This window comes from Chiloscyllium plagiosum, unplaced genomic scaffold, assembly GCF_037043375.1.
Source record: "Chiloscyllium plagiosum isolate Xiang-an unplaced genomic scaffold, Cpla_swu_hap1 HiC_scaffold_39, whole genome shotgun sequence".
Classification (NCBI taxonomy): domain Eukaryota; kingdom Metazoa; phylum Chordata; class Chondrichthyes; order Orectolobiformes; family Hemiscylliidae; genus Chiloscyllium; species Chiloscyllium plagiosum.
In genome coordinates, this window is record NW_028270177.1 from 23,129,592 (window position 1) to 23,144,458 (window position 14,867).

At 38.6% G+C, this 14,867-nt stretch overlaps 1 protein-coding gene across 9 annotated transcripts in view; it reads right to left on the reverse strand.

Annotated features, from left to right (window-relative positions):
• Window positions 1-14,867, reverse strand: part of tcf12 (transcription factor 12) — a 329,491-nt gene that overhangs the window by 48,804 nt on the left and 265,820 nt on the right. For 6 of the 9 annotated variants that reach the window (XM_043677468.2, XM_043677462.2, XM_043677465.2 and 3 more), the window contains 2 exons: window positions 11,062-11,132; window positions 3,425-3,496 (listed from right to left, as the gene is read on the reverse strand). In XM_043677468.2, coding sequence (XP_043533403.1) covers window positions 3,425-3,496; window positions 11,062-11,132 — 143 coding nt within the window. The remainder of the gene's footprint in view (window positions 1-3,424; window positions 3,497-11,061; window positions 11,133-14,867) is intronic. The other 3 variants (XM_043677466.2, XM_043677467.2, XM_043677471.2) reach the window with 1 other exon arrangement.

Here is a 14,867-nt window from a genome sequence, read left to right on the forward strand (position 1 = left end):
AATTATTTCAGTTATTTGACATTTTTTTTGTTGGGACTTATAAATTCACTCAGTCTGGCATCACAATGATTACATTAGTGGACTAGTAATCACGAAGCCTGGAATAATGATCTGGAGTACAGTTCAAATCCAACCACGGCAGCTGGGGAATTTAAAGTCGGTTAATTAAATCAACCTGGAATGAAAAGCTAGAATCAGTACTGGTGTCCACAAAACCCACTGGATTCTTGTTGAAAATCTTGGTTCACTGATGCCTTTCAGTTTGGCCTAAATGCGCAGTTGTGCCATACCTCTACCAGAAGAAAAAACAGGCAGCATAAAATCAGACCATTGCCTGACATGGAGTAGGGACAAGATTCAAATAGGACAAAGGCACATTCAGACCAACAAACCTTGCAAAAACCTCTCCACGAATATTTGGACTCTGTGCTATAAATGGAAAATCTGACCTGAAGACAAATCAAGCAATAATCTGATGTAGTCATATCCACAAAACCTGATGTTTCAGCCAGTGTCCCAGATTCCTCCATCACTATCCCTGCCACATCAGCAAAACAGACTAACCAATTTAGGTGGCACACGGTTTTACATTTAGGAGCAAGTGGTCATTGGAATTTTGAAAAAATGACTCTGGGCTTGAAGAAATCCTGATCACCCACCACCTTCTCTCAGCTGGTGAATTAATACTCCGCTGTTGTCAATGCTATTTTGGAAAGCAAAAGCACAGAATATCTTCTGGGTGGAGTTCTTCAATGTTGGGACACCAATAAGAAGGAATTTCTTCTTTCAAAGAGTTGAGTGTTTTTAGAACTTCTTGCCAGACAGCTGTAGGGGCAGCATCCTTGTAAACATTTAAGGCTGAGATTGATCTTGATCAACAGGGGAAACAAGCGTTATGGAGAAATTGCAGTCAAGTGGACATAAGGAATGTCAGATCAGTCATGATCCTAATGAATGGCAGAGCAGGTTTGAGAAGGGACCCAACAGTCTACTCCTGTTCCAAATGGTCTTAAAGTCTATCCATCCCAAAATCTGAGAGGAGCAACATTATAAGCCAAACTGGTTAAATCCTGAAGTACCAAGCTGTCAGAATGGGCCTGCATCAGACAGCAAGAACAGACACAAGGAGAAAAACCTACATGACCTTTTCCTCATCAATCTTCCTGCCAACGGTCAGTGATCACCGCACAGGCATAGTTCCATCTTCATCCTGAGAGAACCCTCTACCATGCAACTCTCTGAAATGAGATGGATTCAAAACAAATCTAACATCCAGATCTGGGCATCCAAGAGATGCATTAGACTGTCAGCAGTAACAGAATGAAGAATGTGTAGGTCAGGAACAGCACCACAAATAAACCATAAATATTTATCGAGTGTAATGTCAACCTAGCAAAGTTACAACATAGTGTTACATGCAAGCTAATGAGCAGATGTGTCAAAGCTGAGCCATATCATAATCAAGGGATCAGATTAATATCCAATCTTGCGACATCCAAACATGAACAGGGGAGTGGTGGGCAATTAATTGACAATCTGAAGTATTTACAATCATTTTTAGACCTATGTACTAGTTTTGCCTCCTCGAGGTCTGAGTTGTCACAAAAACAAATCCTTCACCAATTATGGAGTCCTACAGCACGGAAACTGACCCTTTGGTCTAACTTTATAATCAGTTTCCCAAACTAATCTAGTCCCATTGGCCTGTGTTTGGCCCATATCCCTCTAAACATTTTATCACTCCACATAATACAAGAAACTCCTGAAGGCACTGGAAAAATCAATGCATCCTGACAACATTCCAATTCAGTATTGGAAATTTGTGATCCAGAATTACCAATATCTCTAGCCAAGCTGTAACAAATGAGCTACAATACTGCATTTATCCAATAAAATACAAAACTGCCCAGGAAATCTTGTCCATAAAAAGCAGGATAAATCTAATCTGGCCACTTTTGACCCCATCAATCTACTTTCAATTCTTTGCAAAACTGGAAGGGGTGTTGACAAGCAGCAAGACATTCACCTTGACTGCCACCAGGACCAGCCAGCTCCAACTCTCTATACATTTGTTGCCCAAACAAGAGAGAGAAATACCAGAGGTAAGATGAGACTAACTATGCTTGACATTAAAGCAGCACTGGACTGAGTAATGAATGTATTTGTAATTGTAGAATTTAAGTAAATCCAGAGTAAGGAGGTAAGGTTCCACTGGCCGAAGTCATACCTAACTCCAAGGTTGTGATGCTAGAAGACAACAATTTGAGCCCAGCACTCAGTTTTAGTGATTCCTCAGGAGAATATTCTAGGCCCAACCACCTTAAGCTGCTTCATCAATATCTTATGCTTCATTGTAAGTTCAGAAGAGGGGACTTTTCACAATGTGCAATACTCCAAATAATGAAGCGATCCTTGTTTGCATGCTGTAAGACCTGGACAACATTTAGGTTCAGCTAATTGGCACGTAATGTTTATGACCCAAGAGTGCCAAGTAATAACCATCTTCAAAAAGGAATAACCTCAACACCTGACATTCAGCAATGTCATTAAATCTTAACAGTCAGCATTGATTTCAGACACAGATATTGTGGTGACAAAAGCAAGGCAGAGGCTGGGTACTTTGTGGCAAGTGGCCCATATCCTGATTGCCAAAAGCTTTATCTACATCTACAAGCTGCAAGTAAGTAGTTTCATGTATTGGCCTCAATTGCTTAGATGAACAGAGTTTCAAGAAATTTAATTTGGTAGATTCTAGATTATAGGGAAAGAGCAGGAAAGTGGACATTAGCAATGTCAGATCAGTCACAATCCTACAGAATGGCCGAGAAGCTCAAGGGGCTGAAAAGCCCACTTCTGTTCCTGTTTCTTATGGTCTTATCGATGACAAAACAGCCACTTGGCTGACATTACAATTACCACCTTAAACATTCACTCTACCCACCACCGGGATACCAGTGTATGTCCATCTATAATGTGCACTGCAAAAACTTTTCTTTGGCAGTATCTTCCAAACCAGCAAGCTCTACCACTTAGAAGGCCAAAGATAGAATGCACAGGAACACCACTTTCAAGTTCCAGTGCCAAGTCACACACCAACCTGTCTTAAAACGTATAACCATTCCTCTGTTGTCACTGGGTCACGAGGCTGGAATTGCCTACAAATCAGCAATGTGTGAGGATGTTCACCACACTGACTTCAGCTAATCAAGAAGGGAAATGAGGGATGGGTAATAGATGCAAGCCTTGCCAACAATTCACACATCCCGTGAGTGAATTTTTAAAAAATAAAATGATAAAAACAGAGGATGGATTTAAGCAAGAATAAACACACTGCTCGAGATATTGTTGTAATTCATGCAGATGGTCTAAAGGTCTACAGCAGTAAACCATGAATGGAAATGCACTGTCGAAAGAGAAGTAGTACCTCACAGACATCCTTTAAGAAAGACATTGCATCTTGCAAATGCTCATGAAGCTGCTGTTCAACCCGGTTTTTCTGGTAAAGCCAAGACACAACAAGAAGCAAAAAGCATTAATATAAACACTTCAAAAGCTAAGCAAATCCAACAAGTTAAATTAATTCATATTAAAATGACATAATTGTATTTAGGGAATGGAAGAGAAATGTCAGCAACGATTGCTAAAAACAAAGCCAACTGATATACAAAATCTTTATTGCCCCATTCTTGTAAAGATTACTTTCCAATTCTGTAACTCACTTTATCCCCCTGTTGAAATAGTGAGGAAGCGATTTGGTCTCACACCTTTACAAATGCCTCTTTATAACTAGCACTTTTGAAATAAATAACTATAATTTTTCTGCTTCCATATGGAAAAGTTCTGATTATACCCAATGCCCTGGCAAAAAAATTAAGGGAGTTTTCACAAGCATTGTGCTTATAAGCCCATCTACTCACAGTCAGTCTTCTAAATGTCAAACTCAGAACACAAATAATATTTTCTGATGATCAACTAGATGCAGTTTGCTTGTCAGATATTTGTGTCATACAACATCACTGAGCAGATGAACTTCACCAGGTTCACTGTACAAAAGGCTGTGACAGGGAATGTATCAACAAATATATCTAGAAAAAATTAAATCAGGAAAAATTCCCCAAATGGTATCAATCCAGAAATCAAGACCAGGCTTGGTAGGAATGCTGAATAATAAATAAGTTGAATGATGTAATATTCTTAATATTTCAACTTAATGACCTTTTGTCAAAACAGCTCTGATGAAAAGTCACTGATCAAACATGAAATTGTTTCTCCATGGATGCTGCTCAACTTGTTGAGTTTTTCCAATCATTTCTGTTGTTTTGTTCAGTGTCTGTACAATTATGCCTTTTAGCATTCTTCTTTCTTTAGACCTATAGATGTTAACAGGAGGTCATCCAACCCTGGGTCCCTGCCTGTCAACAAAGATCTAACTGCACTAATAACATTTTTCAGCTCTTGGCCTGTTGCCCTGGAGGCTTTGTCAACACAAGTGAATATCTAAACACTGCATAAATGTCATGAAGGGTTCTCATTCAACAACCCCCAGACATTGAGTTCCAAACTCTCATCATCTTCTGGGTGAGAAAAACTGCTCAACTCTCCTCTTGCCTTCTAACTCTTAACTCTACACCTCCTGGTTATTGACCCCTCTATTAATGGAAAAAGTGCCATCTTACTTACCCAATCTAAACCCCTCATTGCCATCTACACCTCTATCAGATCCCCTCTAACCTTTGTTGCTCTTCAATAATAAAACAAAATGCTCAAACCAGTCTACAGTTCTAGAAGCACTTCTGGAAAGAATATTAGAGCTGATGTTCCAGGTTTGTGAACGTGAATCAGAACAGAATCAGGTCGTCAGTCTCTCTGCACAACTTTGATCCTTCTTCCATGACACGGTTTGAGTAATTATCTTCCTACAACTCAAATGTCTTGACATACTTGCTTTATTTGATGCCCAGAATTGGACACAATATTCTAGTTAAGGCCTAACCGGTGATATTGTGGTCCAGTCCAACTTCTATGCTTTTGTACTCAATCTCCCTAATTATGAAGCCGGGTTTCTCATATGGATTCCTACTTTATCATCTTGTCCTGACCCATTCCCAGATAAGTGCATGTGATTGGCGAATGGGAAATGTCTTGGAAAAATGTTAAACTTGAATCACATTCCCAACTGACTGAGGGAAAAATATTTGATGATGATAATTGCACCTCTTCTGCCTCTACATGACAAAACACTTGTATATGTCAAAATAGGCATCCAAGCCACACAAGAAGAGGGGTAAAATTGATGCATTGAAAATTCTTTCAAGAGGAGAGAAGAATACAGTTATAAAACCTCTTATGAAAAACAAAAGCAGTGTCCTATCACTGAACTGAAAGAACTGTTAATGTTAATAACCCCAGATTTCTGATTTGATCATTGTTCAGTTCTTCATATCGTTGAATTATACCATGGAATTTGTAAGTGGGGTTGCATTTTCCTACTTGTTGACTTTTATGCCAAATTCATTTGTTAGGATGATCACAGTCACCTAAAAAAACTAAAGACAAAATCAAGTCCCTTTTGAATTTTGTGGGTTTGCAAACTAAAGAATAATCTGACACACTGGTCAAGTCTCCTTCTTCAAGTCTTTACTTAATTTATCTCATCAACAATATGTCTGGTCATCCAACCTTGAGTTCTTTCACTGGCCAAGGGTCTTTTTTTTGAGCAACTCAAGGTTTTATTCTCAACATTAAAGCTACTATATAAGTGCAAGTTGTTAGTATGTCACATTTACAAAGAGCACCCAAAAATAGCAAACTTAATTTTAATCAGATTAAAGTGTTCTTCTTTATAACCCAAAAGGTATTATTGAAAAGATACATTTTGTTGGAAGTTGTTCGTGTTGCATTCATCAGGACACGTCACAAGAATAGAAATTCAAGGGGAAAGCCAACATTTTTACTGCATGAACAGCATGTTGATTGGTTGGCAAGTGGAGTCTGATTAGTAGAGGTATTTCCATGGAGAATGCACTCTTATTAGTGCCTTTGACAGTTAACAGCTAGGCTTCGTTTAAATTTTAAACCTGGTGGGTTGACTTGAATTCTATTCTTACAAAATTTCCTGACTGAGTGCAGGATGAAAATCTTCATGAAAATTTCCTTTTATTCCTGCAATACTTCTGATGCCCTGTAAAGAACAATTTACACTGATTGAAATCCTAGTATCTCATGTTTTTTAAAGATTTAGGTAAGTTTGACTCTCTGTCAATCAGAGTGCATGGTCTACCAATCAGCACTCTCTTTTTATGCAGTATAAATGTTAATTTTCCTCTTGAACTGGCATTGTTGCAAAGTATTCTGATGAATACAAGATGAAAAGCTTTGATAAAATGTGTCTTCACACAACATGCAAAACTCAACTTGTGGACTACCATATGACCTCAAAGGTAATGAGTTTCATCAGTACGACTTGTTGCAAGAATGCATAAGTTAACATTTCAAAAACTGGAGTTATTTTCTGGTACTGGTACCTAGCATGGGCAGATTGCCTGTAATCAAAGATGGATTCCTCTAGATAGTTTCATATACTGCTTTTCTTTCCCACAATCAACTGAAATGAACACGCTCAACCATAAAAGTCATATCAACATGATGTACTGTATAAACACATACAGGATGAAGAAATATAATGTCCTGGATTTGACATGCTGATCAACAGAAATAGCAGCAAGCAACAGAAGCAGTTAAATACATGTTAAAATCTTTGACCTGGTCAGATACTTATTGAAATTGAAGGTGGTGAAGGGTTTTGGTAGACTACTGATTATGAAAAGAGAAGCCAAGGTTACCTTTACTCTCCAAGATGATCAGAGGAGAGTGACAATGATTCATGTGGCCTGGCCAGATCTGTCAACAGATAGCTATACCATTTGTTTGTCAGAAGTGCTCATGTCTGTGCCCCTTGGACTTAAGGCTATGAGTGCAATGGCCACACCTGGTGGTAAAACCAGGATGGCTTAAGGTCCCATAATCTCATGCTCTATTCTGTTTACAGGTGCGATTATGTAGATGGGACCTAGCCTAGGTGAGAACGTCAATCATGGCTACAATCCAATTAGCCATGAATATACTGAATAGCAAAGCAAGCTCAAGGGCTTAGCGGCCCACTCCTACTCCTAACTCATTTGTAAATCTGTTGCTTATCCACCTCAATGTGGTCTTGAAAGTCTCAAAGTTAAAATAGGAAAAATTGGGCAACTTTATCAGAAGATGCAACAATTAAAGAAGCAGGTTGCATAAAAAAACACAGGGATCGAACAATATGTAAAAATAGCTAAACAACTGGAAAATTGAAATAATTGTTATAAGGAGGATCATTTGAAACAAAATTGCCCAACTGAGAATCAGCCAGAAGGTTTGCTCCTGGACTAATTCAAGACTGCTGGAGTTCTGACAGAAGCAAACATTTTAGCAACTTGTTTTAAAAGTGATCATTTAAAGTAAAAATTCAAATTATATATCAAAAAAAGTATGCAGTTATTTTTACCGAGGAAATATTTAAGATTCCAGAATTTCCTTTTGTCATTTTTACTGAAAGCATGTTAAAAAAATGAACTAATTTTCAATCTGAAACATAGATAACATAAAATACCCAGCATCAAATTATTGTTTACATGAAATTTAAAGTGCACATATATTTTTTTCAAAAGAGAGGGGAAGATTAACATCTACTGTAAACCAAATATCTCAAAAGGTACCTCACAAAATGTTAAGTCATAAGATAAAAGGCCACAGCGCTGGAGATAATACATTGACCGTGAAAGAGAACTGGCTCATGGTTAGGATATAGTGAGTCAGAGCAAGGAATTCTTTTTCAGGTTGGGGTTATACACGAATCAGTGTGGGACCACAATTGTTTACGATATACATTAATCACTTGGAGGAAGAAAGTGAATGTGCTGTAGCTAAATTTGCAAACTACATTAAAATTGGCGGAAAGGGAGACTATGAGATGGATACAAAGAGTTTACAGAGATATTGAGATAGGTTAAGAAACCAAAATGTTGGCATATGGAGTATAATGTGAACTTGCTCATTTTGGAAGGGAGAACAAAAGAACAACTATATAAGTGGAGAGAAACTGCAGGAAATTAGAATACAAAGGACTTGGGGGTACACAAGACACAGAAAACTAGCACACAGGTGCGGGAGGTGATCAGGAAGATTAGTTGAATGTTGGCCTTTATTTCAAAAGGGTTGGAGACGTCTGACTGCAACTGTACAAGGTGCTGGTGAGACCACATCAGTAGTTTTGGTCCCCTTACTTAAGGAAAGATATAATTTCATTGGAGGCATTTCAGAGAAGGTTGCGAAGATGATCCCCTGTATGAAGTTAAAAATCACACAACACCAGCACAATAGCTTTCAGAGCGCCGCTCCTTCATCAGGTGATTGACAAATCATGACCCCTGTATGGAGGGATGGTCTTAAGAGAAAAGGCTAAACAGGTTGGGACTCCACTTATTGGGGTAATGAGAGGCGAGACTGGGACAAGGAGGAATTTCTTCTCTTCAAGGGTCGAGAATCTTTGGAACTCCTTGCCACTGACAACTAAGAGGACACAGTCCTTGTGTACTTTTAAGGCTGAGATGGATTGATTCTTGATCAGTAAGGGAGTCAAGAGTTACAGAGAAAGTGCAGGAACACACATGAGCAATGTTGGATCAGCTATGATTCTAGTGAATGCTGGAGCATGTTTGAGGAGCCGAACAGCCTGGTCTTGTTCCTATTCTTTTGTCTCTCATTCAACAAAGGGTGCAAGAACATTCCTACTCTCTCATTCAACAAAGGGTGCAAGAACATTCCTACTCTCTCATTCAACAAAGGGTGCAAGGACATTCCTACACCCTCATTCAACAAAGGGTGCAAGGACATTCCTACACTCTCGTTCAAGAAGGGTGCAAAAACATTCCTGGTAACTACAGGTCATTCAGTTTAACATCAGTATTAAATTAGGTTTCAGGAACAATAATCAAGTAAATAATTAATAGGTACATCAAGAGGTTTGAATTAATTAAGAGGTGGTATGGTTTTGTAAAAGCAGGTTATGTTACCTAATCTAACAAAATTTTTAATTTTCTATTAAATAACAGAAGGTTGTGGAGGGAGTGCAGTGGATGTTGTCTATATGAATATTAATAAAGCATTTTACAAAATGTCACATTAATGGTTGGTTAATAAAACTGAATGTTATGAAATAGGAGGTCATTACCAGAAACGATTAAAGAAAATGGTTTAAAGACAAAACAATAAATTACAGTAAATAGTTGTTGCTTTCAAACTGGAATCTGATAGACAATAGTATTCCAAGGGTCAGTACTGGGATCTCTATGTTTTTTGATACACAGTGATTTGAACAAGAGTAAAATTTCAAAATTTATTGAAGATACTACATTTCAAGGTATACCAACAGTGAAAATGGGATCTATCAGAATGGCAATGCAATTTCATAGAGGGAAGTGAGAAGTGATGCATCTTGGGAGAAGGAAGAGGGAAAAACAGAACATACTTAAGGACCTTGGGGGGATTCCTTTGAAAAATATCTGAATTTGGAAGGAAACATTGAGAGCAATCAGAAAGCACGTGAGATTTAGCACTTCATAAATAAAGGTATTGAGTTCTAAAGGAAAGTTATTCTGAACTTTTATAAAGCTTTTGTTTTGCCACAACATGAGAACTGCCCAGTTCTAGTCACCACATTTCTAGAGGGCTATGAAGATCTTTAAGGGTTTGCAGAGGTGGTTATCAGAATTGTTCCAGCATGAGGGATTCGGGCTGTAGAATTATACTGAAGAAGCTACTTTGTACCCCTTGAAGCAAAAGAGGTTGAGAAGAGATCACAAAGTGCACAAGATTATGGTAGGTTTAGTCCAAGTTAATAAAAAAAATCTCTCCCATTAACTTAATGTTACAAGGAGGAGCAGATATAGATTGAAGGCTTTGGGCAAGAAATACAGGAGCAATGTCAGTATGATGCGTTCTTTTCACATAAGTAGCATTGATCTAGAGCTCACTGTCTACAAATGTTGTGGTAGCAAGATGCTCAATAATTTCAAAACAAACTTAGGTAGACATTTGAAGAAAATAAATCAAAAAGGGATATAGAAACATAGAGGTCTACAACAAATCTGGTCCAGTCAAAAACCACCACCTAACTAGTCTCATCTCATTTTTGATCACCTGGCCTATATATAGCCTTGTATGCTGTGGCATCACAAGCATATGTTTTCATGCTTCTTAAATGTTACGAGTATTTCTGCCTCTACCACCCTAACAGGCAGAGAGTTCCAGATTGCCTCCACCCTCGAAGTGAAAACATTTTTCCTCTCATGCTCTCTAAACTTCTTGCCCTTTCCTTAAGTCTATGTCCCTGATCATTGACCCTTCTACAAAGGGAAAAAATTAATTCCTGTATACCCTATCTATTCCCCTCGTAACATTATGCATCTCAGTCATAGCCCTCTCAATCTCCTCTGCTCCAAGGAAAACAACCAGTCTATCTAATCTCTCCTCATTACTAAGACTCACTAGCCCAGGCAACATCCTAGTAAATGTCCTCTGTACTCTCTCCACTGCAATCATATCTCATCTATAACTGGATTCTAGAGCCACACACTCTAGCTGGTCAAACAAACATTTTATACAGACCCAGCATGACTTCCTTGCTCTTAAATCTTATGCTTTGGTTAATAAAGGGAAGCATCTCATGTCTTCTTAACTGCTTTAACTACCTGTCCACTGACTTAACAGATCAGCACTAACTCTACCGTCTTTAAAATAGAGAACAGCAAATACACTATGCAAGTCTGAAGAGTAAATTGACAAATAAAGAACAGAAATATAGTCTTCATTTCCTCTATTCTTCACTTTCTTTAAATCAAATGTTCTTATGGAAACTGCTAAAAACATTTTTTTCCCCAAACAGCATAGCTATTTATCAGATGGATAACTTTCCAAATTAAAATCATAATACAGCAGAAAGACAGCAGAAGTTCTGGTCTGCCTCACCAGTGAGTGAAGGGAGTTTTCATAGCTAGGAGACGATGGAGTCCCTCCTGGTCTCGACCACTGGTTAGCACCTGTACAAAGACAGACCCAAAGGAAGCCATTAACTTAATATTCAGCTGAGTGAATTAACAAGCTTAATAATTTTCAACATACAACGGGGATAATGTGCTTCTATTTGGCAAATGTTCAAACAATCAAGGCTCATGTATTTCCAAAGAACAAGCCAATTATTCAGATAAGTTAAGCCTATCATTTTGAAATCTTTGAACAATTATGAAAACACAAATCCCTAAAAAGCATGACATTTCACTTAAATATCTGAAATGTATAACAGATGGTTAGACTGGACCACCATTGCTCATCAATAAACATAGATGTATACAAATCCAAATTACCTGAGCAACACCGCCGTAAAAACTGATTATTTAAAAATGCATCTAAACATATACACTGTTTGGGGTTCTACCAGTTAGAGTCTTGAATAATTCCATTCGGAGCATGCTCCATATCCAGATACTGGCCAACATGAATTGCTAACATTAAAAGGTTCCATTGGAAAAGTATCGATATTTTGCATCATACTCAGATTTATTTTATACCAACACAACAAAAAAAAATCACTGACAAGTTACAGTAGCAGAAGCAAACTGTTCCAAGTTAGATTCCATGTTCAAAATCTGAACTTCCTTCGGAATAGCAGGCTGTCATGAATATTGGCATAAGCCTGAAGAGTACTGTTAGCTATTCAGATACAGAGCTGAAAAATGTGTTACTGGAAAAGCGCAGCAGGTCAGGCAGCATCCAAGGAGCAGAAGAATCGATGTTTCGGGCATAAGCCTTTCTTCAGGAATAAGGAAGGTGTGCCAAGCAGGCTAAGATAAAAGGTAGGGAGGAGGGACTTGGGGGAGGGGCGTTGGGAATGCGATAGGTGGAAGGAGGTTAAGGTGAGGGTGATAGGCCGAAGAGGAGGTGGGGGCGGAGAGGTCGGGAAGAAGATTGCAGGTCAAGAAGGCGGTGCTAAGTCTGAGGGTTGGGATTGAGATAAGGTGGGGGGAGGGGAAATGAGAAAGCTGGAGAAATCTGCATTCATCCCTTGTGGTTGGAGGGTTCCTAGGCAGAAGATGAGGCGCTCTTCCTCCAGGCGTCGTGTTGCCATGGTCTGGCGATGGAGGAGGCCAAGGACCTGCATGTCCTTGGTGGAGTGGGAGGGGAATTTAAAGTGTTCAGCCACGGGCGGTTGGGTTGGTTGTGGGGGGTTCCCAGAGGTGTTCTCGGAAACATTCCGAAAGTAGGCGGCCTGTCTCCCCAATGTATAGGAGGCCACATCGGGTGCAGCGGATACAGTAAATGATGTGTATGGAGGTGCAGGTGAATTTCTGATGGATATGGAAGGATCCCTTGGTGCCTTGGAGGGAAGTGAGGGGGGAGGTGTGGGCGCAAGTTTTGCATTTCTTATACCACAATAAACAGACTTTTAAAATGGCACTCAAATCATTCCTTCAATGGTATAAATTTTCAATATTACCCCAACTGACACCAGATCAAGCTGTTCATTGTATTTTTATGGTTTGCTCAGAAAGCTGAGCATGCACACTTGTAGGACACATCTTGTACAGCAATTCAATGTTAACTCTACAGGTAATGAAAATATTGGGAGGGATTAAGTCCAAGGCTCAGACAGAGATAATCTGAGCCTCAGGGATTCCAAATATTTCCATGCTTTAGCATCAGTTGTTACAAATGTTGAAGTCAAGCCCTTAATCAAGTCAGAAGGGTTCCCTCTCAAATGAGGATTTATGAAACAAAGAGTTCCATTAAGAGGAGAAGTGTACTTGCGGAATGAAAATTCAGTTCCACTGAAAATAAAAACAGGAATAGAGGAGTAAGAACCTAAGATCTAGAAACAGGAATAGGCAACTCAACCCCTTGAGCCTGCTTCGCCATTTGGTACGATCACGATTGATTTTATTTGGGATTCACTCCACTTTTCTGCTCTCCATACCCCTTCAAACCACAACTAATTAAAACCTGTCAATCTCCTCCTTTACATTTACTCAAAGTCCCAGCAACCACTGCACTGTGACATGGCAAATTCCACAGATTCTCAATTCTTTGAGAGAAGTAATTTCTCATTTCGGCTTTAAATCTGCTATCCTTTATCTTAAAACTCTGACCTCTCATTCTAGAAGCAAGCTAGACTTAACGACAGATGCCAGTCCCTGCTCAGATAGGGTGAACTTATTTAAAGTTAAAATTAATAATCTTGGGTTTGCAAGTTAATGACATGAGTTTAAATATTTCCAAATCAAATTTTCCATATTTTAAAGATGTTATCTTCATGAAGGTGGCTATTTCAAAAAACACTTTGGGTCTAGTGATCATAATCCTATTTGTTTTAAAATAGTTATGGAAAAAGATAAGCGTTCCATAAAATACATGTTTTTGAATTGGAGTAAGACAAATTTTAATGGTATGAAACAAGAACTTTAAAAAATTAATTGGAGTAGGCTGTTCGCGAATAATAGAATGTCTGATAAGTGGGAGGCTTTCAAAAATGTAATAATGAGAATTCAGAGTCATTATGTTTCTGATCGATTAAAAGGTAAGGTTAGAGAACAATGGATGAATAAAGATATTGAGGTTCTGGTCAAGTATAAAAACGAATCATATGTTCAATATAAACAAGTGAGTTCAAATGAATCTCTTAACAGCATAAAGAGCGCAGGGGAATTTTTGAGATGGAGATCAAGAAGGCAAAAAGACAATGAGATAGTCTTGGCAAATAAGATGAAAGATAATCCAAAGAGATTCCACAAGTACATTAAGAGCAAGAGAACAACTAAAGAGAGATTATGGCCCCTTAAAGATCAAAGACGTCACCTTTGTGTTGAATCTCAGGAGATGGGAGTGACATTATATGAATATTTTGCATTGGTTTTTACTGTGCAGAAATAAGTGGAGGCTAGAGTATTCAGGGAAATAAATAGTGATGTTCTGAAAACAGTTCACATTACATAAGAGGAAGTACTGGAAGTGTTAGAAAATATAATAAATCTCCAGAACCAGATCTAGTGGGAGATTAGGGAGGGAATTGTGGGGCTCATTGCAGAAATATTTGTATCACCTATATCTATGGGTGATGTTGTGCCTTTGTTTAAGAGAAGTAAGGAGATGTCTGGGAACTACAGATCTTTCAGTCTGGCTTCAGCGTTGGCCCAAGTGGTTGGAAGTAATTCTGAAAGACAGGATTTATATGCATTTGGAGAGGCAAAGAATGATTAGGGCTAGTTAGCTAGTTTTGAGAGTGGGGAGTCATGTCTCACAAACCTGATTGAGGTTTTTGAAGAAGTAACCAAGAAGACTGACGAGGGCAGAGTAGTAGACATTGTTTACTTGAACTTCAGTAAAGCCTTTAACAGGGTTCCATATGGTAGACTAATTAGTAAAGTTAGCTCACATGGGATTCAGGTTGAGCTTGCCAATTGGATACGAAATTGGCTTAACAACAGGAGACAGAATGTGGTAGAGCAGGGTTGTATTTTTGTACTGTGATCAGCGGTGTTCCACAGGGATCGGTGCAGAGTCCACTTTTGTTTGTCATCTACATAAATGATTTAGATGAGAACATAGAAAGCATGATCAATAAGTTTGCTGATGACACCAAGATTGGTGGTATAATGGACAGCGAAGAACGTTATCTAAGATAACAAAGAGACCTTGATCAATTGGGTCAAAAATGCTGAAGAATGCCAAATAGAGTTTAATTTGGATAAATGTGAGAGCTTTGGTTTTCCAAACTGTAATAT